Raw genomic sequence first — 27,213 nt, 5'->3', positions numbered from 1 at the left:
TGTGCCTTTAATTCAAATTTATTGTCATATTACATGATCCATTTGTGTATATAAAATTTGGGGGTAAATTTAAAGGTGTTAAAAGGTGCAAGTGCAGTTATGGCTATCTAACCGTGATAGCCGTAAGTTCCGTAATTTCCCGATGGGTAATTGAAATATCCGGGACCATATCCGGAACCATATCCAGCACCATATCCCGTGCCATATCCCGCTCCATATTCAGCAGCAATCATATTGGAACTAAGAAATGGGTAGTAACCGTTGTAACCTAAGAACGTTAATGAAATGCGTCAAACGCTTTGTTTATGTACGGTCTGTTGACACTTATCTAGTCATTACCGTAATAATTATTGTAGTGCCCTCCGCCGTAGCCTCCTCCGTAAACTGGCCCTCCATAGACTGGTAATCCGTAGCCATAGCCCCCGTATCCTCCACTGTATCCTGAAAATTCGATATTAGTAATTATAAACTGTGCTAACAAGAATTTGGTTGTTGACATGGACCAATGCATAGGCAAAAGTGATCGTATTAATTGTTTGTATAAATTCATTCTGCCTCTCTTATATGTTCACGTTCATTCATACGAATATTAGCACCTTGGTGATGGCGTTGCTCCTGGATCTCTTGATCCTCTTTCTGTCCTTCGCTGGATCGTTCAGTGGTTGTTGATGGAATACAAGTCATGCAGTGAATCAACATAATCCCGACCAATATCGACTGTAATTAAGAACCGTAGAAGTAAAATAAAATCTTCGAATGCAACGTTACCATTGAAGTTAAAACTTATTTACCTTTGAATTTAGCATGTTGTGTGGAGTGAACGCAATGGTATGCACGAGGTTTTTCCGAGGATCTGGAAGAGACTGATTTTGGTTACAGAGGACTAGGGCTTTTTATACAGCATTCGTACCATAAAAACAAACAATTTCATGGCTACTTGATGCTGGTAATCAAGTTTATTGAGTCTTTCTTCGTGAGTATTCGTTAGAATAGGTCACGGTCCATCAAGTGAAATCTCCTGTCAACTTCTCCCTTGATATTTTATTATTTGCATCTACGATGTCCCCGCCTTAAAACCTGGAAATATTCAGAAAATGTGTTTTAGTTATTGTGGTCGATTTTTAGCATTATTTGAATACAATTTCTAATAAGAAAGAGCGCATTACGTTGCTTCTATGATCTTAGTGACATCTGGCAAGTCATATTGTAACGCGGTTGGTGTTACACTAGGTTTCATACAATTCGGGTCAACCTGAGACGACAATATGAAAGTCATAAGGTCACTTTGACAATGAGAGTGAAAGTAAGGAAAAGTAGGCTAGCATATGTTCTAGTGTAATCAAAGAACCAAACTTTCAAGAAATTTAATACTACACACTTGTCAATAACAATCATTTTAATTAAAGTTATCAAATTCGTTGTGTGTTTATTTGAGAGTTTTGACTGCCAGAATCAAATAATGAGTCAATGATGGAAAATAATCAGAAAAATCAAAATCTATGGAAACCATCTGTAATCCGTCTACCAGTCTTTTTTTATTTGTAATTTACGCTTACATAATTTACAGTTTCGGTTCTGGTTGAAATTTAAAATGGATTAAGTTAAAAAGCGGGCAGTTACACTCACGTGGCTGTTCTTTCCCAGGACCTCTAAAATAATGTCTTATACTATCAGGGATTTATATTTTGTGTGAGAAATAAACATAAGCTTATTTAACATAAATACCTTAAGGGTATGGAATACCAGCATGATGCAATAACACACAAGGGTAAACTTTCTGGTATTTCACATTTTTACACGTATTTTTGGCTGTTCGAATTTCAACTTCTGACAGAAGCAAAAATCGTCTGCTCTGCAGACGCTGCCGAAGACGTTGCCACCTCGTTTTTACGATTTGAGTCGCAACAAGCTATTCAATAATTAAAAATTTACTGGATTGAATAAGACAGTTAACAAGTTACCTAATGTATTGCATCTTTTGACGTCCAAGGTATTATTATTTTTATTAATTAGGCGACATCGTTAAGCGCTAACGTTTAGCAAAGGAACAATCAACCCAAAAGGATTCGTATAGAGCTGTCGGGCGTGAAGAAGGTAATTAAGGAGAGATTGAACTGTGTTGCTTATTTCTTCATCATAAATTGTTCCCGTGTTCAGTTTACCATGGTAAAAGTCTGTCACAAACTAACAATTCACTACGTAACAATATTCTCAGCGGGATTTTCAAATAAATAAGTGGATTAATTATCCGCTTGATAGTTTCAATGTTTTCTGTGTCGACACTGGTACCTATACATAATTAACGACAAATGAACTCTACATTAGGAAGTCAACGGAACCTTTTTTTTTAATACAGGGCTGATGTTTATTCACTTCTAGATGGCCAAATTGATGTAGAAAGCCCAAACAAAGAGGAAGAGCTATTCCCCTACAATGTGCATGAGAGCGTTTGACAACTGGACCAAAAAAACGCGAAAACTAATCTGTTCATTGCTGCCCATTTAGCCGTAAGACTTTCTCGGCTGACTGGTTCGAGAACATTATCAAGGTGTCGCATTAAGGGCATCGTAAGTAAAAACCACAATAACAAGAGAGGGGTGGGGAAAATGAGGTGAGAAACGGGAGACCAGAGAGACCTTATTCGGTGGTTGCATAGTTGAAGCTTCTTTGCCATTTCCACGTCGTCTTTAAGAGACCTCCCGTAGATTTTGAACAGGTCTCTCTGGTCCACGATAATAACTCAAGCGAACGGCGTTGGAGTTTAGACGCGCTGAACCGTGTCGTCACCCGAATAAGGTGTTTCGCTCCTGTTGACGAGTATATATATATTAATACTAATGCTGGGCGAATATCGCACACGGTGGCCATTGTACTACAAGTCCGCCAACGTCCGACAGCAGCCAAGTTCTGTACACCAAATCCATTCTCCAAAAGGGAAGTTGAGAAACGAAATGGAATTGAATGAAGAAACAGTTTCATAAGTCCCTTAAAAGCTCCTTTTTTTTCTATTAATGCTTTTCCTCTGTCGTTTTCTTTCTTTTTTCGGAAGGCACTGAAAAATTGAAATTGGAATTTGAAAAAAAAAAAGCTAGCGGGTTATTCAAAAGAAACGGACAGAATGACTGAATGAGAAAAACAGCTTTTTTCCCCTCCAGCTTCTGACAATTCCAAGGTTTTTTTGAAATAAGTTTGTATACATACACACACACTACCAAATAATAAAAAAAAAAACATCCCTCCTGCCTGCTCCGGTAAACATCGAGTTTTTTTTTCTCCCCTTCACCCTCTCTGCTCTCACATAATAGAAGCAGCAAACACCTGAACTCTTTTATTATATTTGTAGGGTAAAATGGTTGATATTGTATACAAGGTCGAAGTGAGAGAATGGTGGCAAGGGAAAAAGGGTTAGTCATTGTCAAAAGACTTCTTCTTAAATAGCCTCCTCAATAAACTAATGGATTGCTTCTAAAGCAGCCGTATATATTTTGGGGGGAAAGTACTACACCGGTAGAGGGTGGCTGGCCGGGTTCGGTTATAGGAAGCAGCCTATATATATATTGAAGAAAAAAAGAAAGAAGCAGAAAAAACATCGTCCCTATTGTCCACTAAACGTCCCAGTGACCCGTCACTCCACCTTTCTCGTTTCCGGTCCAGTGATATCCAAAGTATAATATGTATATATAGGGTCTTCTGTGCCTATCTCTAGGTGTCTTTCTCACCTCTCTCTCTCTCTCGCTCCCTTTTGGATGTAGACCGTAAAGCTTACAATCCTTATAAATCGTACGCGCTTATAGACCTAAAAAAGGTGGACCCCAAAAGCGGTGTGTAGAGAGTATAATATACGTACGTACAAATATATACATGTATATTCCATCTTGGGACAGACAGACCCCCCTGGCCGCCCGTTGAAACTGGTTCTCTATCGCTTTTATCCGTGTGGAGCAACTCGACCGTGAAATGAATAGGCTTCTATTTTTATAAATCTACGACTCTTTCGTTCGTTTTATTGCAGCATGCAACACACCTAGATAGTGGTCCTCTTCTGGCTCTCGGCTTTCATCTCTCTTATATTCTCAATTTGGACACGGTTCTTTGTCGAGTTGGGACAGGGTAGACCAAAACCGTCTGATTTATCCGTGTTGAAGTAGAGGAGAAAAGACTCGCAGCGTTGAGTCAGGTGAGGAGGACGAGCTGCCTGCCTGCCGGGGCGTTACGTTACACCGAAAAGCTATACAGAGTCGATTGCCACACGGCTATTATTATTATGATCAACACAAAGTACAAATGACTCGACCGGAAATCGCCCCGGAGAGCGCGCGGGTATTCAGCGCAATTTCAATATATAATAAAAAGAGGAGAGACGGGAGACCTCCCGAATAGCTTCGCTCCGCTGCTTCCGTTTCGTAACAAAGTCCATTATATGCAGGCTACAGGCATTTTGATTCAAGAGGATGACGGAAGCGCACAGAGAGAGAGAGCGATTAATCCGTAAACGCTCCATGCTCCAATTCTGGGTGGTCTTTTTTTTTTCGACTGGATGACTTCAAGTGCAAGTCTACCATCAAAAAGCCCACGAAGCTTATAGTGTGCTATTATATTTTATCAAGGCTACTACGCTAGAGCTGCTTTCAAGCCCGTATAGAAGAAAATAATCTACGATTGAATCACTATAATTACTATTTTCTCAAAATAATATCATTTCCAAACTTGGCCCTTTCGAGGGCGCGTTCTAAATGATCAGCTTTCTCGATTTTTATTGCGCCTCATCGTGTTTGAATTCGCTGACCACCACCACCATTCGAGCCATGGCGAAATAGCCCACTGACGCATCGCGGTCGTTAAAAAACTCGTTTCATGTCCTTGTTTTTTGTTGGAGAATCGAAACCGAAAAAGAAAATAAAACGGTAAATCGCGCGGGTCCAGCACGTCCACAAGCGGGAACTTTGTATCATATCAATTTCCAGCAGCCTGAGTTATAGGTTATTTTTTTTTCCAGGCTGGTCACAGAGTGTGCGTCTAAAGATATATACAATGTGTGCGCACTATGTGTGTTTCTCGGTTGTATTCTGGCTTATGTATAGGTATGCCATGCGCTGAAGTTGGAGATCGCATCCTCCCTCAGCAATATCGAATATCGCCACATATCAATATCGGTGTGCTGTGCAAGTCAGATTTATTGCCGCTCGCTCGTCTATAGCCCTATACTATGTGTGTGCGTAGTCCTCTCTAAAGTCTCGGAGAAACAGAGTCGGCTATCGAGCCGATCCGGCGAAATTCTATCAGAAAGGTGACGTACGTGTGTGGGAGAGTGTATTCCACACAGTCCAAAAACATATTGGCTTTCATCGGGTTTCTCAGCCCGCATGCTTTATGGCGCACAGGCTATATTTATACGTACACGTCACTAGAGTTCAGGACGGAGGTCGTCAAGAGCAGTTATCCAATCAAAAGGAGAAAGAGAGAGAGAGAGAAAAAAAGAACGAAATATAATAAAGCCAGTATTTTTATGCACGACTAGCCGAGATCAATAGGGAGGCGGGAACCGTACATGGTATTCAAACCGATTGAAACCTTTGGAAAAGGCCAACCAGGCTATCAATCAATCCGCCAGTTATAAAAACGAACTCTAAATATAATGCCAGACTGCTGCGGCCCTTCCAAAAAGTAATGGCCACACGAGTGTTGTGTGATCAAAAAGTCTAGCTAAGAAGTAAACGAACGGCTGTGTTTGCTCTCGGATGTACCTCGCTGTCCTCCCCGTCGCCCATCTCAGGTTTATTGTGCATACCCTTTTCATCCTTTCCATTTCCAGTTCGATGGATGGCCGGTGGAAAAAGACACAACAACCCCGTTTTTCTCCCGAGCGCGCCATTCAGGCGCGACACACTGTCGCTCTTTGCACAAAATATAATAGGCCAAAAAAGGTTCTAATGAAACGGGCGAACTTCCGTTTTCCCCGTCTCTCTCTCTCTCTCTCTCTTTCTTTCTCTGTTTGTCTGCGGAGGGTTTTTTTTTCTGCTTTGCCGATTTGTGTCGCGATGAATAACAAACCCGAGCAATCTGCCAAGGCCGACGTTTGTTATTGTTGTTGTTCGTCGTCTCCTCATCTCTCCGCCTGCGTAATTGAGTTTTGATGTGATGCCTATCGGCTTTGTTTTGAAACGTCTGCCGACTTTTAACGAACGGCACGGACAGCTCTCGGCATAGATTCGCATAGCTCTGCTCGCAGTCGTACCTCGGCTGGCAGCACAGTGGCAATCTCCCAAGACGAGATAATAAAGAAAAAGAAAGAAAAAAGGGGGGAAGACGCTAACGAGCTACTCGCCTATCTGATTGACAATCGCATCCATATCACTCGTCGTCGCATGACGTATGTGAATAATAGGCTCTTTTGTTGTTGGTGAGTCTCTGTCTGACTTTGGAGACGGTTTGGAGTTGCCAACAAATTCATTAGAGCGCCAATATCTAAGCGCATGCAAAGCAACAAAGCAGAGAAGGAAAGAGAGCTCGGTAAATAGTCAACTATATCGTCATCTGGCAATCAGTCAACTTATTTCGGCTTCTGCTAATGATTCTCAAGATCCCTTTCAACCAATGTCCCACATAGCCGAGGTCTATAGGCGGGTCTAGGCAGCAGCGCAGCTATACACAGGCAAAGGCGCTCTGCTGGCAAGGACAAACGGAACAAGGAGGGGAAGAGAGTGATGAATGAAATCGGGATAATATCCTCGTGATCCTCCTCCATCAAACCCTTTATCAGGAGACTCTGTGTGTGTGTGTGTGTGTCAATTACGCACCGGTAGCGACTAGACGAACAAAAGGACTTGAGACGAGACGAGGCAAACTAAATACGATCGTGTGCACACACACACACACACCCTCCGCTCTTCCAGCACTCCAGCGATGAGGATATGCGGCGTAACGAACTTATTGTTTTCCTTTTTTTTTCTTTTTCTTTTTTCGTCTCTTCTATGGGCGCCAGCAACTTGACGTTGTCTAAAGACCAACACCAGAGCTCGTCCGGGAAGAAGGAGAATAGCTTTAGACTCCGTCCGCGTAATGAATTATCGATTCGTTGCGCTTGTAGTTTTGATTTCAAAAGACGCGCGTGGTTTCCCTGCGCGCACACACGGCCCGCCAGTGGGGGAAACTAGTCCTTGGAAGAGAAGATTACTCATTGCGGCCGACAAAAGAGAGTTGAAGATTTGGAAATCAAAAGATAAAAATAAGTAAAAATAAATCCCAGCGCTGTCAAATTAAAAACAAGACGAGAGTCGGAAACATGGTTTCCGCACGCTACTCCACTTGCTAATGGTATCGCATGTTAAGAACTAAAAAAGGAAAAAAAATCATAACTATACAGTGATTTGACGATGACCGAATCGGCTGTTGATTAAAGCTGTATGGCCGCTGCCGGGCTTTTGATCCCTGGAAATGGAAGCACCACATCAGATGCAATAGTGAAAATTGGAAAGCCGTGTGTTCGGACAACCTACAATATGTAGACACACAGCACACACACGAAGCAGCAGTTCAAAGAGTATTACAGTGAGTAGAGCAGCGCTTAAATCCATTGATTGGATACGCCAAAGTATATAGCAGAGAGCGAGCACTCGAGAGGATTCCGTGTTGTACTAAAGGGCCTGTGCATGCGCCGGAAACGTTACACACATCTCCACTTATGTGCATTTGTCTCATTCATGTATAGAGGTGGACAGCTGGAATTGTGTGCATTATGAGAGACAGCATCTGGGCAGCAGGGGATTTACTTGCGACACCATTGACGTTCACAGTTCCGTGTCTGATGCGATTTAACAATGATCGCCATCATCAAGGAGGATGTTGCCAATTTTGCTGTTGTACCGTACGTATGTACTTAAGTATCATAAACCGGCACCTTCCCAAAAAATACGTTACGCCATCGATTCAAGCTGGGCTGGTCGATAGAATCTGCAGTCGCGCATTGTGCTGTAAGGTTTCAATATTGGGTTCTTTGTGCGCGGTCTTTGAAATTGCTGTTGCATCAATGCAATAGGATGCGGTTGAATTTGGCCTCGGATGTGCGTGACCGTCTACCCTTGTGGATATTGCGTGTTATTGGGGAATGAAAGGTATAGTACATGTACTATCAACTTCCTTTTATTCATTTCATTTTCCAATCTCGATCTACCGGGCAAAAGCAAGTCAACTATAGGCGGTCTCATTGCATAACGAAATATCAATTTCAATTTCGTAATGCTTGAATGAGTTGTGGAAATGGTTGTTCCATTGACGGAGATTGAAAGTTATAACCTTGAACGAAGCTGTCATCACAAGTAAAAAAAGAGAGTTGAAAACGAGAAAAAATGGATTCAGATCTAAATGCAGTCGAGCATTTTTGAACAATCACTTTTCAAAATTTTTTTTTAAGAAAGCGTTTCGAGTCCATTGGCTCAGAATCCGTCCATTTCCTCGAGACAACATCTGCAGCGTTTAGTGCTGCACTCTACAGACTTTTATACGGTCCGTTCATGCTGATGCCGTGTAATGATGATGACGAAGAAGAATGAGATTGCGGATTTTCTCTCTTGTACTAACTCTTACTACCTTATTCCATCATGTCTATTACAAAAATAAGCCCGGCAACACAAGCAACGACCGTCTCTGTTTATGTGCACCAATTTGAGGCATCCGCATTGACGACGAGAATAGTACTATATAACCCAATATAATGACATCTTCTTTTCATTTTTGACTTTGCCTTCTCGGGTTCCTTCTTTGGACGAAAAGGATGCGCGTAATGACAGCGATTATTGAAGCCAGCATCAAATTCTTTTGTCCCTTTTTTTCTATTTGGCTATACGTGCCGTCGTATTCTTGCTTATTTAGACATGAGGAAGTCAAAAGTTGTTTGGGCTGGTAAAAAAAATAAAATAAAACGAGACGACAACAGTGGCAGCTGATTGCGGTTTGAGGCAATAAAGAAATGGGTCATCTCACTATTTAGAGCTGCGGCGCTCTACGCTATTAAGTCCAGCACAATCCGACGGGAATTGAGATGGAATGCCAATCCCTAGCTGAATGTTCCGCTGATGATGCAGTATACATACACAACACACAGAGCGTGTAATACTAGCTAAATGTATACGTTTTGTGTTATACTACGACCGCCAAAAAAAAAAGGAATAAAAAGACATCCGCATTCTGAAAGGACGCGGTGATGACATTACGCTCAGAAATCCACTGCAATTTCTGTGTCTATAAATCCGTCTCGTCCGAGCTGGAAATCTTTTTCTTTTTTTTTTTTTTGAAAGGTCCATCTCTCCCTATATATCATTTTGTGAGAAAAATGTATAGCAGATACGAAAGAGTATACGACTGTCATCATCATCGTTATCATCATCATCGTGTCATTGGTTGGCATTTTAAAAAAAGGTGAAAGAGGAGGAATGCGACAGGGAGACAAATGTTGCTGGTGGCTCAACCAAATCCGAGTCATTGCCTAATGGGACAGACTAGAGCTGATGGGAAATGTACGGGGCTGCTGTTGGACTCTGCTTTTGCGGATTACAGCGGCCGCTGGAAGAAGAAGGAGGAGGTTTATTCCATCAAGGGCGGAGATATATACTATTCAGGATTTTGATTGCCGTAAATGGAATTCAAGACCCCTAGATATGGTAAATGTGACAGTAGGCCCCCATTCATCGTCACCTCCCCTTACAGTGGGACATGCCCTCCTCCGTCCGTGTTGGTCGTTTCCAACCGGAACCGTAGTCAGGCCCCGCAGGGATGAAAAGATGTGCTGTCTGATGGGACTGAAAGGGAAGACGGAAGACCTGACAAATCAAAATCTGACAAATTCTTTTCTCTCCCATTACCATTACGACTTTTGACTACTGTGCTACTGTACGTCTATCCCTACAGAGGACCCTCACGTACACTATATCTCTGGGCGGCAGATTTGAGCCGGGGCGGACCTGAGAAGGAGGACGACTGATGACTGTGCGACAAAAAGGGAAAGGAAGAAAGAAAGAAACGAATCATATAAATATATATTTTAAGGCGAGAAAAGACGACGTGAAAAATGTCTTTTTTTCCCCCTCAAATCTCTTCTTCTCTTTTCACAGCTCAACGGTGCGGTATCCGTGTGTGTGTGTGTATGTTGTGCTGTTGGCCTATTGGATGCTGCTGTGTGGCCGCTGATGATGGGTGCCAGGGGTGCTCCTCCGACTTGGAAAAGATAAAGAAGAAAAGCTCTTCATCGTCCCCTTTGCTCTTCTTCATTTTTTTTAATGCACCCCGATTTATCTCTTGGATTTTCTTTCCCATTTTTTTGTTCCTCTTCTTTTGATTTTTCCGTCCCGAACTCGGAGTCTTCGTTCTCACGCCCTAGCGCTCTTTGAGAAAAGAAGAGTCTCAGCATCTCGCCATCGCGCAGTCTGGAGATATGTACGTACCATACCAATGCAGCGATTCTATTTTGGAATTGTTACTCTTGTTTTCCTTTTAAGTATAGTCTAACTCTATTGTTTCGTTTCAAACTCCCTTTTTATTCTCTTCTTTATCAACGTCAAATTGTCTTTTTCTTTCTCCCATTTTTTCCTTGTTCTGCCAGGGCGATACGGTCTGAGCTTCTGGAATTGTACAAAACCAAAATTGTCGGGGCGGGAGGGCGCACGGAAAATTCAAAATTGTAATAGGCGACGAATTTTGTTGTGAAACGAAACAAAAGAAGAAACAAGCTCCAAGTAGAAGAAAAAAGTGGTGCCTTGACGACGCCGCTCTCACTCTATTCGTGTATACACGGTGAAATTATCAAATTAGACCGCGCGGTAGCCGCAATTGTTGGACTCGGGTCCGTATGTGATGTGCGGACGAAAGGAGAAAAAGCTCAAAGTTCACGCGAGTAATTTGTAAAGAAAAGTATATGTACGAATGAGTTATATGGGGCGCGGCGAATGCGAATAATGAGCGCGGATGTACGCTTTTTTATTTTTCTCATTTGATTTCATCGGAGACCGACGAGGAAAAATACAAATTTCTCAAGCCACCTGTTCACCTGAGCCAACCCGTCAAGGTTTAAACATGACGAAGATGCGCATCGGTTGATTCGGCGTGACGAGAGAGAAGACCCCTAACTCTCGAATTACAGGTTTTTTCTCTCTCTCTCTCTAGCTCTCTTTTGAAGAGCGATGTAATTAGATTATTAGCCATCACCTAGCTAGAGAGTTTGTGCTGCTCCAGTAGATTGGGAAGGAGGGGTGAAACAATCAAGACTACAGGCGTTTTTCATTTGGAGTTTTTCATTAGAAATCTCCTCCTTTCCCGGATGAAAATCACATCAAACAACAGAAACAAAGTCCTCTCCCACCAAAAACAAGAAAACAAGAAAAACAAAAACTGGAAATTTCGTTTCAAATTGGAATTGGATTTTTCTTTTCTTTCCTCATTCCTCATTTGCCCAGTGTGGCTTCTCATTTAATACGGCAGCGGATGGAGGGCACAGCCCAAACATGTCAGAGGCATCCGGGCGAGCCCCCGAGTATTCCAACAGCCGAGCCAACTGGTATAAGCTTATACACAGTAGTTGCATCGAATTGTACAACAGTAGTTCGACACGTGTTTCACTTGAGACAACTGTTGCTCCTGCTCCTGCTGGCTTTTTTTCTTCGGGTGTATAAGAGAGAGAGAGAGCTAGGGGAGCTATCAGAAAAAATACAGAAGCATCGAGGGGATAGATGGATGGATGGATGACTCGCGGGGAGGGCGAAATATCTGGCCAGTCAATGTCTGAAAGATGGAAGACTTACTACACCATCTAGTACTTGTGAGTTGCAGGGGAGGGCTACGATTACGTGTCGAGTCCCTTCCGTTTGTTTCCCGTGTTATTTTCTCTTGCTAGCCAGTCTAGCTCTCCCATGATGGTCCATAGCGAGAAAACAAGTAACAGTTACAATCATCACAACAGCTCGAATGAGATGAGAGAGACCCACCAGTACAGCAGGTCGGCAGCAGTAGCAGCCAAGGGGGAAAGAGAGAGGAAGAAAAAAACAAAAAAATCTTAAAAGAATCGTATACAAGGGAAAAACTATCCAACGAAAAGAATAAATGGCCGAGACGCGGCAGCATTCATCTGTCAAGAGTGAACGATGAGTCTACTTGATGAATAACTTTTGTGTTAAAAATAAAAAAGTCAAAAGACGAAGAAGAAGACGAAGGTATACACAGCACCGTCTTGCGGTGTCTACATCAGCGCAACCATGAAATATCATTGCCTTTTTCTTCTTCTTCTTTCCCTCTTTGACTTTGATTCTATACACATTCTCTCTCTCTCGGCGGATCATCATCCGGCAGCCCACCACCGCATTCTCCCGGCCTCGTGTATCCGTTCTGTATGGACAGCAACTGCTATCCGTGTGACTTAACCAAAGTTAAACACAAATCCTCCCTCCGTTTTTCTTACTGCCTCCTGATTTGAATGGATGCTGTACATATATTACGTGTAGACATACTTGTATTTATATACACGTGAGACTGCCGTTTATAGAAAAATTCTCTTCCTTTGGCTCATTCCATAGATATCTAGGCAGCAGTGCCTCTCGTTTGTTTGCATCATCGTCTCTTTGTAACGGAGGCGAGAAAACCCAAAAGCTGGGGAGGTGTGTGTGAGGTACGTTGCTTGTTTGACCATCGTTTCACACCTGACTGCCAATTTCTCACTCGTCCGGGGGCAAACCATATAAATAAATATCATGGTTTGAATAGGAGGAAAGAAAAAAAACGAACTATAGTTTGTTGTGTGCGCCGAGACCGGGAGTGATAAAAAAAGACCAGAGGAGATGTGCTGGCCAAAGACTTGTTTTTTTCTCTCTCTCTCTCTTTCGAATCCTTATTTGATCTTGAAAACTAATAAAGAAAAGATACACAAAAAGAATAAGGGAAAGCAAACACGCAAGTCGCAACGTTGCAACGGGATCTCATTCTCTTAAAATAATAAAGAAACGGCTAGACTCAAATGAAAAGAAAAAAAAACGAATGAAAACTCTCGCATTATAAACGTATCTAAACACACAGACAGACACGCGGTCTGCCTATTAGCTATTCATGAAATTCATCTGGCCGAGTGCTAGTGGGCTGACAGGCTAATCAATTTGCTGGCGAAGCCCGGGAGGATCTAAACAGCAGCAGCAGAGATGACGACGACGACTAGGACTGAACGGCTCTGCAATCAAATCACAGCGGCAGCAGTATATATAGTTTATTATATAGCTCAGCTATATAATATACGATATTTTTATGTTCTATTTATTAGTGGAGATTTATCGGAGGGAGCTAGGATTCCGTCATTGGCGTGGGGCTGTCGGCGGCGCGTTAAAATAAATGTGACAGAACTAATCCACAATCAGCTGAAAAAGGAAAAGAGAGAAAAAAGAAGAAGAGGGAAAACTGTCACATTTAGGGGCTTTTGGTGAAGGCATGATGAGTTCTGCGCACCGGGATGCATTGAAAAGGGCCGCGCGGCTATTCAACAAGCCCGACACAGCAGACTCGAATGAAAAGAATTACAGCCCCTGCTGCATGGCTGCTGGCCAGCACGGACGTACGTACGTCGACACACACACAGAAGCAAAGCAGGAGCGTATACACATCGTCATTAATTCTTGTCAACCTCATCCGCATCCTCTTCTATACATCTATTCCCTCTTCTTTTTCTTCTTCTTATATTCTCTGTACATCTATCAATCTTCTCCCTTCGCGTTTCTAGATTTCTATTCAAGGCGCAAACTATTCCCTCATTTCATCCGGCCACCACCATTTAGTCTAAGGCAACTACAACATTCCTCCGGCCTTAAACACCTTTTTATTTTATTTTATTTATTTCGCTGAACTTTCAACAATTGCAGCAGCAAAGGAGGAAAAAAAATGAAAGAAAGAAAAGAGACCGGTTTCTCTTTCAGATTCGACACTTCTTTAAGTAGCCGAGAAACGAATTGAAGCGGAATAAGACGCGGTGTGGTTGGACCTAGTTTGTTTGCTGGCGCTCCTGCCCATTCGCAACGGTTTCCTTTTTTTTTCTTATATTTTCTTCCTCCCATCATTTCCCATCCGCCCTCCATTTCATAACGATGGCTAATAGCGACGGGCTACCATAATAGGTTATGGTTGTACTATATATATTGTAACCAGAAAGTATATACAGGCGCTGTGCTATCCGCTTTTTGGTTTTGTTTCTCCCCTTTCTTTTTGCGCTCACCGAAAGCGCATCAGATTGATGTGGATCGGACCGTGAAGGACACACTTGTGTTGCTGATCATTAGGTCCCATCCACAGTCTAAGGCGGCTTTTGTTCGAAAAAAAAAAGCGAAATGAAAAACTCTTGATACGCACTAGTAGCACTGGACACATCAAGTAACAACGATAGCGAAGAAAAAAAAAGGGCCGGCCTCATAATTCTTTTGGCGTATATTCTCTTTCCCTCCTTTTGTCTGTGATTATGTTTTTCAGGGAACAAGAAAGGGACCCACACACAAAAGGGGAGAACAGAAAGTTTGAAAGACATCCGACGATACGTTGATGATCATCACTTATTACAAATGGGGAAAAAATCGGACATCACCACCCGCCTACATATCGTTCCCAACTTTGGTTTCGCAGGTTGACTCGGATGACTCCCCACCGGTGTGGGGAGTCTCATATTTTTTCCCCTTCATTATCAAATACAAATTAGGCCGATGATGGCCATTTGCGGCTCCTTACACTCTTTTGCCGCCCTAACTTGTTTCTCTGCAAACACGGGTTATGGTGTTGGTGGTGTCCGTATTATAACTCTTCATTTCGTTTGTCGGGTTGGTGGTGTGTGGCAACCCCAAAAGGTTCTCAGTCGCCAATCATTGTGTAACACAAAAGAATAGGGAATTATCAAGGCCCTGTGTATACACACACACACACAAGAGATACACTCTGTGTGTCTTGCCTATACGTCAGACAGCAAATTGTGAAAATATCAGCGGCGCCGCCGCTCCTATGTCGGCCCCGTTCGAATCTTTGTCCCTCTTCCAGCTCTCGACAGTGTGTTTTTTTGGGTACATCTACCGTATGCAAATGAACAGAGTGGTGAAGAGTCCACGCCTCATTCTCGTCTTCTCGACGGAGGAGGTTAAAAAAAAAAATTCGAGAAGAAATGGAAGAAAAAGACACAGCGGGAGGGCCAAGAGTTAACAGTTTTGGTGGCCGTTTCGGCGCTTGTCCTTAATATCTACCACCACAGCTCGGCGGTATCTCTCTCTCTCCGGTAAATATGGTATACACAGATCTAATTAGAATAATGACCGCTCACAAAAGATGAGGAGAACAGTAGAGAGCGGACGAGAGAGAGAGAGAGCCAAGACTAAACACACGGCTGTGCTGGACATAAAAAGAAAGAAACCGGCAGCCAGAAACAGTGAGTCCGTCCAGCAGCTCACACTCTCAAAAAGAAGAAGAAGGGTTATAGTAGCTACAGTCTAGCTCTGTATATATCTTTAGGGCAACAATAATACGATGGGGGTAGTAGTATAAGCAAAGGAGGGGGGAGGATTTTTCAACCAAAAAGAAAAAGAAGTCTATAAAAACCTTCCAGTTGATTTTCCAGCACCTTGTTCTTATTGCTGAGACTCTCGCACAACCTTAACCTCCCCCCAAACTTTTTGTGCTACCTAAATCTTTTACGGGTATTTTCCTTCTCTTTCAAAGCCGAAAAAAAGATGGGAAAGGTGTGCAGTACGCGGCGGCGGCGGCGGAAACGCCTCCAGCTCTGACTACTACCCCACACCATCGGCTCCTTTTCTTGTGAACGACGGAACGGCATCGAGCGTCAGGTGCGCAGCAGCAACAGCAGCAGCGGTATAGATGATGGGTCCCTCTGTTCTACCTTGCCCGCCTTGATCTAACAGCCGCCAGCGGGGGTGTTCGGCAACACTTGGAAACACTTCACCTTATAGTTCAGTGTACAACCCACCCACACGCTGCTTTCGCTCCTGCCCAGTGCTGTCTTGTCTATGAACCTTCTGTTCTTCTTCTTCTTTTCTTCCTCCTCGCTTGTTTGTGAGCCACAAGGTCGTTCTATGTAATCCAATTAAGAAGTAGCTAGAGAGACTGTATAGAGAGAGGCATGTCTAAAGAACATTTCGGTCGAGTGTGTAGGAGAGCACAGCAGCGAAAGTCTTTCTTCTATAATATTCAGGGAGGTCTTCCGCTTGGCCATTTTCCTCAGGAGCAAGGAAGAGATGAAAGCAACAACCAAAAAAAGTTAATCTTTTAAGAAATAAAACAAGAGGAAAAACACAAAAAAAAAAGATAGGAGAGAGTACCAGCGCGTTATTACGCTCTCGGGTTTCTTAATAATTTAGCAGGAGCGCATCAATAGCTCCTTCAGAATGTCTTCCTCTGTGTGTTTGTCCGTCGCCCACTCACCCCCCCGAGTACGTACATCTACGAACGGCGCAACACGGCAGGCACTTCAATTACACGAAAATGAAGATGTTAAACCAAGACAAAAAAATATAATAAGTTCGTGAACTCTATAGGGGGAAGGAAAGGGGAAAAAAAGGCTGGATGGTCTGATTTGTTGGCCGTGGATGTCAAGGTTTTGTTTCCTTAGCTTCTACATTCTATTCTTCAATTAAAAAAGAAGCCGCCGCCGCCACCACCGCAGCCGCCGAGTCCGTCCCTTGTCAAAACTGTTTATCTTCTACGGTATAAATGTGGAGCAATTTCTAGCTCAACCAAATTGACTTGGCGAGAGCAAAAACGCAACGGCGGGAACACCTGGTGATTTAACGACGGACACACGAAACCGTGGCGCTTTTTTTTTTCGTTTTCTTTTTGAAAAGGCGTAATGATCGCGTTCGCGGGTCAGACGAGCCGAAAAGGCACCGACGTCAAAAGAAAACCTTCAGGGAGCTCAACCTCTTCAACTCCCGATACGTATTTACTGTAATTTCGTTTCTCCATTCTACCTATACACAATGCTATAGACAAACGAAACGGAAAGAAAACACACAAACAAATTGTTATCTATTTCCCCTTTTCGTGTGTTCGGACTGTGTAGACCTTCGGCGGAAGTTGGTGTGCTGATGGACAAATTGGATTTCTTGGCGATACACGTACTAGGGGTTCTACTACTGTGTACTTTTTGCCACATGATCTGTCACTTCAAAATGGGACCTAATTGGTCAATGGGCCACCATTCCCAAATGGGATTTATGGAATTGTGAAGATTGGCGTGTATGGGGACCCCAGGAACACATGTCCGTTTAACAACCAGCAAAAAAACGATTGTCTGGAACTGATTTCGCCTGTCTGTATTTTATCCGAGTAAAATGCTCTATTGATTGTACATGATACGGGTGGCCGGATATACGGAAGGAGAGAAAAGGGTTAAACTCTATCCGCTTTTGGGTGTGCTTGGGCACATCCAGCAGAGCTAATAAGTGTATACACAGACCTTTTCCTCAAAAGTGACACCGCCCAATATGTCGCTCTCTCAGCCTTGGCGTTAGTGTGTTTCAAAAATATATGGCCGCCAACTCTCCCAAGATCTGTAATTGATTGTGGGTTTTTTTCCCTCTGTGTGTCCAGACTCAATCGACCGTGCCAATGGACAAGCCGCCATATCGGCCGGCACCGGAAGGAGGGGAATCGGAGGAGGTCCATTGGGACACACAAAATAATATAATATGTATAAGGGCGGAAGGCGGCCGGAAAGGCGGGCCAGGTCAAGAGAGAGAAAAAAGCCATGAAGCAAAAACTTGAGAAAATTGGAAAATGGAAACAGCAGCAGCAGAAGGGGGAACCCTATAAGGTATAACTCCTACACGGTCACCGTGGAGAAGTTGAGGAAGTGATGCCTCGAAATGAAATTGGAAACCGGCAACAACTGGTCCGCATCCTCCCGTACTACTAGAATATCCTAATGATAATTCAGCGCGGATGGAAACGGAAGCAAAGCGGCTATAATAGTTGGAAGATTACCGGCTGATGCCGCTGTCATTTAGTTGAGACCAAACACGAACCTGCTCATGCTATATGAACGCCGAGAACTATTAGGACAAGGTCATTACGCCAAATATATCCTTCGTTATAGATTCTCCTGGATTATTCATGACCTCCCCCCTTCCAGTTGAGAGGAGGAATTTAGTTTTCCGCCCCCGATTTCCTCACTCGTTGCGCAGTGCGTGCCGTGGTCAAACGGCCATCGGCTCGGCTAATCAAAAAGGGAAATAACAAACCCCCTCGCGGACCGGCCCCGTTGAAAGTGGATATCGTAAGGGATTACCGGCACAGGCCGGTATCGACAAAAGGTAAAAGAAAAATAGAATCCTACCTTAATTGGGTGAACCTTAGACGCAGTAACGAAGCGGTCCGCTCTAGCAGAATCACGGCCAGCAACAAACAAACCAATAGCCATCCAAATAGCGCGTTTAAACCTTTTAAAAAAAGAAAAATAGTTTAGTTAAAACCAACCAGTCAATTCTATTAGTTGACTATAGTTTAGAGAAATGATGGCATATAAATTAGTTATATCCTATCTATATACAATGTTTAAAAAAAAAGCGGCAAATTAATTTCCTTCTTTCAGTTGCTGCTTTCGACATAAATTTCCGTTCGGGGTATTAACGCGCTACAAAAAAAAGGAGAAGGCGCCCATTTTTTCCTGGAAGAGATTGAGAAAGACGCAAGCGAAGATTATTATTACTGCTGGCGGTAAAAGATTCGAGGAGTGTGTAATTTTCGGTCGCTATAATTTCCTTCTGCGTTTGTGACTTGATGTCGACGCTGGTTTATTTTTTTGTGTTTTGTCTAGTCTCTTTTAATTCCCTTATTCGATCTTTTTCTCTTTCTTTTATGTCTTTTTAGACTTTTCCGCTGTGTCACCTGATGTAATGACCTCCCAGGAGGGCGTACAACAGCCCCCCATCAGTCCACCACCACCACCACACAGTACACATATGCTGCTGCTGCTGATGGAGCCAGAGGAAAACCAAGATAGATAGATAGAGAGAAAAAGCAGACGGGAAATGCTTTATCCATCGTTTCAATCTCTATCATTATTACAGGCCGCGCCGTCAACACGTCAACGTATTCAACCCTCGGCCCCCGGAGAAATAAACTTTGGGTTGTTGTCCTGTTGTGTGCCGAGTTCCTTTTGTTCGACTCTTTTTCTTTTTTCCTATATTTATTAAAAGAAACCTTGGCTGTCTACTGCGCTGCTGCGAGTTGTGTATTCGGTGGCGCGCGATTTCCAAACTACCGTGTCATTTTCGCAATTACGTAGTACATGCTGCGGATGGACGTCATCCGCCGCCGCCCCCCTGTACGTTGTCAGCTGCCTACAGAAGAGTATATACGGGTGGGTCTTGTTTGTTTGTTGCCAGTCATCATCGTGTTTTGCCACCGTTTGCCCCGCTGACGTGACTTTCCGGGGTTCACGTTGGTTCGCAACGGGGCCCATTAAATCGGCAGCCCGCTGGATTTAGCACGCTCTTCCAGCAGCAGTTTAGTCGCCATACAGAAACCAGCCGAGTGATATGCGTGTGGGACGGCCTTCTTCTTTTTATTATTATTGTACAATTCCCCCCTCCCTTCTTCCGACCTCTTCCGCTTCTTTGATTCCGTCCGATTTTTAGAGCCCCGGTTCTCGTCCCTCTAAATCTTTTCATTTGACCCCCTCATTTTATCGCAGTTATATTATACACGAGTTTGGAATTTTCATTCTTTGATCAACAACAAAAAGGAAAAAAAAGAATCTTTGTGTTCGTGTCCCGGTTGAAGCCACTGACGATGGATAGGACCCGTAGGAGGTCCCATAGACTGTCAGTGCGTGTGTGACTGGACATACATAAATCCGAGTAGCCAGTTCTGCATGGCTGCTGACTACCCAAGTCAAAGAATAAGATTTGTCTTCTTCTCTTCTCTTTTTAGGCCTGCTGCTGGAATAGATAGAGCCTATCTTTCTTTTTTTTGTGTTATATAGACTATGCGCAGTCTCCCTGTATTTTGATATTGTCCTCGACGGACCTTTTAGTCATGGCGATCTGACCCGCCACGCTCCGTTGACTTCCGCGCCATTCGACACGTCGACTGTCGCTGGCCGGAGCTCTCAGCAGGGGAGTTTTAGTAGCTCCAGCTTCTGCTGCTGCTGGTCAATTGTCAACGTGCAAACTTGGCAAAAGAATGAAGCTACTGGGGGTGGAAGAGTGGGAGGGCTCCCTCATAGTTATTTGAAACTTTTCGGATTTCGCGCCGTTGTTGTAAATGTATGCCACATTTAGGACGCAAATGTCCTACATTTAGAGAAATAGAAAAGAGCCAATCCAACAATGAAGCAACCGAGGTGGTTATAGTATGCGGAAATAGGTGCCCCCATGGCGAACTCTTGGAATACAAAAATGCAGGTGTGGGTTTTTAAGGAATGAGAGGGAAGATGTTTCACGGTCGATTGTTCCGATCAGCCACTGGAATTTCTATTCTTTCTATTTTGATAGCCTTGATAACTGAGCTCCGGCTCCACTGTCAACGTTTGATTGGGAAAGAATATAACCCACATATACTGAATAGACGACCTTCTTCTTGTGCGGTGATGATGTGGACAGTAAAGTACGACGTACCACGACATAAATAGCTGCTCAGAACTATTCTTAGCTTTGAAATTGTGAAGGCCCTGACCCTGATGAAGTGTCCAAGCGGTCTGTCAATAATGTCTCTTTGGGCTGAAAAGATTTGGGGGGGACTCGGCTTAGAAAAGCCGCTGTAGACATCAAACTTTCACCTGTGTTTGTCTGTTTTTTTTCGGTCAACCGCAGATGAGCAAACGCGCAAAGAGGATAACAAACACGTCGTCGCCCAGTGATTGTTCAAGTAGTTTGGTTACCGCCCCGCTCGAAATTTCCAATGAAAAATGAATCATCTCTTTTTTTAGATTTGTAACGATACGCACGATCGGTCTACTGCGACGAAAAATTGGGGCTTCATTGAAAAAAAAAGAGATTTTCTCATTTCTACATCCCCAATTTTAGATCCGTCCAGCTGCCCATGTTGAGGCCACTCGTCGAGCAGCAGAGAGTGAGAGCAAACACTGGTCGAGATTGTGTGTGTGTGTGTGTTCTCCTAGATTTTCTCTCTCCTTGGCCTGTCCATCTCTGTGTGATCCGATGTGAGTAGCACAAGTAGCAGTGCACACCCACTCCACCCGAGCTCTCAACAACTGCCGTCTCGGGGTTCGATAATCCTTTCGCTTGTTAGAGACGCTAGTTAAAGAGTATACAGCTTAAATTCAATTCGCTCCGTACCGAGCTGTGGAGCACATCTACGTCGTATTTATTCTTGGAAGGTTCCCATATAGCAAGTTCCTTATAGATTTCTACTTGTGTTTTATTTACAGTCGAGTTTTTCTTCCCCCCTCTTTTGTTTTTTACTTGCGGTAATCTGACAGATCCCCGCCATGGGGAATATATTGGTTGAGACGACCGAATAAGGAAAGGAAGACTAGGAAGAACGGAAAAAAGAGAGAGATTTCCACTGGATCTAATATCTACCCTGCTGGGGTAGCAGCCTATAGTACTTGCTACTTGTGTCGTGGTGTGATCGAGTGCTGGGAAAAACGATGTGTGTGAGGTTTAATATTTACCAGTGGATGTGGATGTCCTCTCTTCATCCCTTCTCCTCCTCCCTCCCCGAAAGCTCTCTCGGGTCCTTCTATACATGCCGTGTGTTTCTTGATTATATTCCGCCGCCCCTGCCATGATGAGCTGATCTGTTTGGGAGAAGAAAAAAAGAAGATGAAGCTGATGATTTGTCCCACAATACGTATATATACACACAGCCTTCTATTCTTCTTTTTAATGAGGCTGAACATCTTTTTTTCTTTCTCTGGGCAGAAGAGAAAAAGGGAGAAAAAAGGCTGGCGATGAGATTAAAGAAAAGAAAAGACGATACTAATAAACCCTCCTTTTCCACTGTCTAATTCTTGATCCCCTACTCATCTTCTTCTTCTTCTTCATCTCGGGCTCAATTAGCCGCTTGGGGGTCGTTACTATATTGAAAGTTGTACCGGTTACTTTTCTTCTTCTTCTTCTTCTCCTTTCAGTTTCCTTCCTCTTTCTCTTGATAACCGATTTCAAGGGAATAGATGGACCGACAGCTGTTGCTGCTGCACAGGTCAGCCTCATATACGGACAGATATTGACCCACCTCAAACTGGCCAACTACTCCGCCTTCGCCTCCTTTCCGGATTGAGAATAATGTTGTGGTGGGGGGGGGGATAATAATAGAAGCTCAACCTCTACACTGATGCGATATTCCGTTTCTACCCTATGATTAGCATCAAGACGTATTAAAAAAAAGAGTAGTACGAAAAATATAAATTACCGCTATAAGCTATAGTATAGCATAGTGGTATACTGCACAATAGTCTCCCTGGAAGGAGTCCTATAATAATCATCTGCATATATACTATACTATAGCTGCCTTGTCTTGTGTTTTCTATAGCATGCTGCTCTTACGCGGTGTATACTTATACATTTGAACTGTGTGCCCATATACATAACAGTTGGGTACTCGCAATTTTGGCAATTCTTTTTTATTTTATTATTATTATCTACCGTGGAGCATAGTATAGAGTAGCGAGTTTGGTTCCTTATTGCGCGGATGAATATGGTCGGACTGGCAGCCGGTGGGAAATGACCGGTTATTATTATTCAAGACTTGTGGTGTATTCTAATATCCGACATTTAGTTTCTCTATGGCATCGCAAAAGGCCATTTGTGTCTGCCGTGGAGGAATACGAGCTAGAGAAAATGAATTATTCTTCCCTATAACAAAAGGACAACTAATGAGCTTCTCCGTATCGCCGCAAATGGATTTATTCCCAACAAAACTAAACTGCGCGGCCCAGACCGTGGGTATATACATCATCACCACTACTACTACTACTACTGGTTTTTAGATCTCAAAAAGATACAGGTGGTGGTGCGCTATGTACCTGGAAAAAAGATTGCGAAAAGGATCGTCATCATCAGGATATTGTTTTTCGAGCGGGCTCAGTTTTCTCTCGGCGCCTAGCCTCTGGAGACGCGGAATTAACGGCCCAACAGATTATCGACCATCACCGAGCTGATGATGTGCTTGGCGATTTTTGGCGCTGATCTGACCACCGCAAGTAGATACGATGGGAAAAAGAATTAAAAGTTGAGAAAACTCTTCATCTTTTAATTGTTCTGAAAAGAAAGTCTCAAAGTAAAAATGAAGAAAAGAGCCGCCCTAATTAGTATCGATAGATTGAGCTATTCGTTTAGTCTCTATTCGATTCTTCTTTTTTCTTATATATTTTCGCCCGTTTCTCTGCGGAGAACAACATAAAGATTCTAATTTGATCCGCCTACTTTTCCCTCTTTCTCCCCAATTCTCTCGGTTTATCATCTTCTCTTTTTCTTTCTCTTCCGTGCTGACTTGGAGAAAGAGGAAACTCCCACAAGCTCTAAAGTGGATTGATATATGGACCTACACCGTGTAGAGAGCTATCGTTGCCGGATCGACGAATGCAGGGCCCTCATCCGTAGCTTGAACATTGTAGCATGTATATAACCGCTTTGCTGGAGTAGAAAGAAAGAAAGAAAAAGAATAGAGAGAAAGAGGCACGTGCCCGATGAGCGCGCGGAAAAATACTTTACAAGTCCCAAAATGGCTCTTCCTTTTCCTGTGGAAGCAACAACACACACATAAGTGGTTCTCCCAATCGAACTACTCCGAACCCCCTCCCCACAGAAAGAAATTACATGAGATGAGAGTGAAAGATATGGTTGCGTGCTTGGACAGCGCACTCGCTGCTCAAGCGAAATTAACCAACAGCTCTTGGGATCTTACCGTATTTTATGGAACGGTGGGCGAAATGGACCGAACAGCACCAATCGGTCATAACTGGTGAGAGGCTGTGAAACATTCCTGTCACTCATCCGGACAATCTAAAAATTTGAAAAAAATAAAATTCCTTTAGACGCCTGTGTACATCACTGTTGTAAATAGAAATGACTGTCAACATTATGGGCCTATATAACTGGAGCTCATAGCAATTTTCTCCGGAGCAGGGGTAATGCAGTACGGGGGATGTATATAAGAACACCCAAAAGGCGAAAGAAAAAAAAACCGGGGCCCTAAACGCAATTTCTGGAACTTAAAGTAGAAAACGAGACCATAAAAGCATATCCCTCTCCTACTATTACAATTCTTTTTTTGGGGGGGTTTTATTGCATTTACAGAGTAGAGTCGGAAGGAATCCCTTGGAGAATGCACCGAGCCCTTTATATGGCATCGACAACATCTTCTTAGGATCTAGGTTAAAAGTTAACGTTTTTATATTTCTGCAAAGCGATTTGAAAACGTTGCCGGATCGGGGCGGATGGAAGATAGGTGTAGTAAAGAAAAATGGTGGAATTCTCCGGTGTAGTAATATACTCTGATCCTTCTTTTCTTGGGCTCTTCCAGCTCATTTTTATCGCCCTTATTCCACCCCCTCGTCTGATTTTTTTACAGTCAACATTCGATTTCTCGTGTTTCTTTCCCTTCATTACACAACAACCAACTCTTAGCGGCTTGTTATAATTCCACGGTTCCTTCCCAATAGAAACGAGGGGAAAAGAAGAAAAAGAGCTTGTTAGTCGTGTGCTTGCTGTCTTTGCGGGGATATTCGAAGATGCCGATGGGCTTTTATTCATTAGAAAAACTCACCCCCTTAACATCTCTTATTTCTTCTTACCTTTTGATGTTGGCTGGCCGGCCTTTCCCCTCAGTCCCTCTCGATAGAAAACCAACCTGGGCAATGTCTCGATTCTGGAAAAAGAAAATAAAAAGAATTGAGTGAGGTCATTAATTTCAATCGACTTTGTTCCAACTCGGAATAAATAAATGTCCGGCCTCTCTCTCTTCCACACAAAGGGCAAACAACAAGACGAAATCAGAGGGGACTTGGGAGTATTAGGTAATGCAGAGATGAGGGTCTTCTTATTGTTGATGGCCACGCGCTCAACATTTTATTACAGTCGAAAAAGGAAGAAGATCCTCCACATCGTTTTCTTAGGAGGTTCTCTACGACCGAGTGTTCCAGTTTGTCAATCGCATGTGCTCCAATTGGGCCGTCCACCAACAGAATATCAAGCAGTTTGGTCTCTTGTTATTGTCCCTTGATAGCAAAGAGGAGACCGCTCGTCATAACAGGACCGAGAAAAAAGACAATAACGTCGCGATGTCTCGACATCGCATCAAGTGCTTTATACACGACGTATAAATATAGCCGGGCAAGATTGTTTTGAGACAATCGAGCGCGTGTCTACCGTCTGTCGCGACCGCCATGTCTCCAATGGCTTTTAATTTTTATGGCACCCTTGTCTCTCACATCTCTTTTTTCTCGGTACTGCTGCTGCTGTTGACGGCGTGGTGCCCGGAAAAGAAATATTTGGCGGATCAAATTGCCTTCTTTTTCGTTCTTCTTCCAGGTATAATTACGGAAGACAGACGGACACTGCTGCTGCTGCTGACAGACGTTTTCTTTCTCGCTTGTCTGTCTCCTCTGATGCTCCCGACACCATATGTTGATCATCATTCCGTCTCTGTGCTGCTCCAGCTTGCACTCCTTTCTATAATTGTTGGACGAGTGGGCGGAGGAGGTACGTCGGTTGAGTTTGGAGTGCGCGCGCTGTACAACTACTGCGGTTTTTTGGCCGCACACCTTCATTTCCTCCACTTCTTCGAACCGTTTTACCTTCGCCGCTCTTTATCTTTTCTGAAAAAAGGACCGTGTTGTGTTTAGAGTCTGAGAGTGGCCCTCGTTGACCGGCTGGCGCTTTTGCTGCTGCGATTGACCGTAGGTTTTCCTCTTATAGGGAAGAAACCTGTCTTGGATAGATTTTAAAAAAAGGAAAAACTCTGACCGAGAGTTTGTATTAGGGCGAGAAAGAGAACGGTGGGGAACATCAGCAGCCCCCGCCAAAGTTTTTCTCGATGTCGATCTGTGTGACCAGAGAAGAAAGGAGGCACAGGTATACATTCAGTGTTATGGGTTTTGAGAAGACCAGGGGTATGAAGAAAGAACATAACCACCACGGTAGATGGACAATCCCTTGTAGCATTGTTGTGTGTGTGCTTCCATATATTCTCCATTATTCTTGCATCAAACTTTAAACATTTTATCGCACTACGACGCTATTATCACTCTGTCTCATTTCTTTCCCAAATCTCTTGCCAGCAACAATAGATCCTTTCTCGGTTGCTGCATCACTCAGAGTCTGTCTAGAGCTTCTACTTTTTTGCATTCTACTTGCCCAATGAGCCGATGATCCAATGAGATGAGATAATTTACTTGTCCCCCGCCATTTTCTTTTTGTTACAGTGCCTCTTTTTTCCCCGCCTGAGTGTACTCAATACTAAGCTACAAGATTTACTTTTTACTTTGAGCTCATTCTAACTATAGTTACTTCATTTCTTATCTTAAATCTACAAATACAATACAATAGAAATGGGGAACTTACTCACAAATATCCGAATGGTCGTGAACACAGTAGTGAAGAAAAAACCGCGAAATTGGACGACATGATCACGACAAATAATACAGAGACAATGACGTTTCTGATTCAACGACGTGCTGTGTTGCAATGTAATTTCAAAATTGATTAATTCTTTTTTTCGAAGATAATTACCGCAACTATTTTCAAAATAAAATGCTTCAATCTACTGACAATCATTTAATAATTGTTATTTAATTTTTAATAAAAAATTCAATACCGAAAACGTGAGTGGGTGACAACGTGGTGGAAACTGAGGTTGAGTCAAATTGGAAAGAACAATAGAGAAGGAGGATGGGAAGTGGCCACTGCCAATCACAACCGTCGAATCTGAAATTTTGGAGCGTAAATCTTTTCAAATTTAATTTTAACCCACGTTCGGTTTGCTTCCATCAGTCAGACTAGCAACATAATATAGCAATAATACTTTTCTAACTCTCTGCTCATAAGACCCGGATTTATCCTTGATGGAAAAACACGTGGACTAGGAAAATAAAAAGAGGATCAGATCAGTTGCCTCTTGGTGCCAGAGTGTAGTCTGATATCGTAAGAGATGCAGATAGACAGGGAAAAAGTTTTTAGGATTTTTATTTTTATAGAAAAACAACCGAAATGACGAAAACAAGACGGGGGGATGTTGTTG

At 43.1% G+C, this 27,213-nt stretch overlaps 1 protein-coding gene across 8 annotated transcripts; it reads right to left on the bottom strand.

The window, feature by feature from the left end:
* LOC124193262 (keratin-associated protein 6-2-like) lies at positions 1 to 26,606 on the bottom strand. 8 transcript variants are annotated; one of them, XM_046587006.1, is made up of 10 exons: positions 26,538 to 26,606; positions 24,770 to 24,843; positions 23,881 to 23,978; positions 21,647 to 21,772; positions 18,344 to 18,446; positions 911 to 1,077; positions 792 to 863; positions 597 to 717; positions 340 to 441; positions 1 to 268 (listed from the first exon to the last, which is right to left on the bottom strand). In XM_046587006.1, the coding sequence occupies exons 6-10, from the start codon at positions 929 to 931 to the stop codon at positions 108 to 110; spliced, it is 477 nt and encodes a 158-aa protein (XP_046442962.1). In that variant the 5' UTR covers positions 932 to 1,077; positions 18,344 to 18,446; positions 21,647 to 21,772; positions 23,881 to 23,978; positions 24,770 to 24,843; positions 26,538 to 26,606; the 3' UTR covers positions 1 to 107. The 8 variants fall into 8 exon arrangements, 7 of the variants coding, with proteins under 7 accessions (XP_046442962.1, XP_046442965.1, XP_046442964.1 ...); XR_006874128.1 differs by having other exon boundaries at positions 1 to 441; positions 792 to 853; XM_046587009.1 differs by lacking the exon at positions 21,647 to 21,772.
* Between the last annotated feature and the right edge of the window lie 607 nt (positions 26,607 to 27,213).

Source organism: Daphnia pulex, chromosome 4, assembly GCF_021134715.1.
Source record: "Daphnia pulex isolate KAP4 chromosome 4, ASM2113471v1".
Lineage (NCBI taxonomy): Eukaryota > Metazoa > Arthropoda > Branchiopoda > Diplostraca > Daphniidae > Daphnia > Daphnia pulex.
Note: the sequence above shows the minus strand (reverse complement) of the source record. Positions and strands in the feature narration are given on the sequence as shown.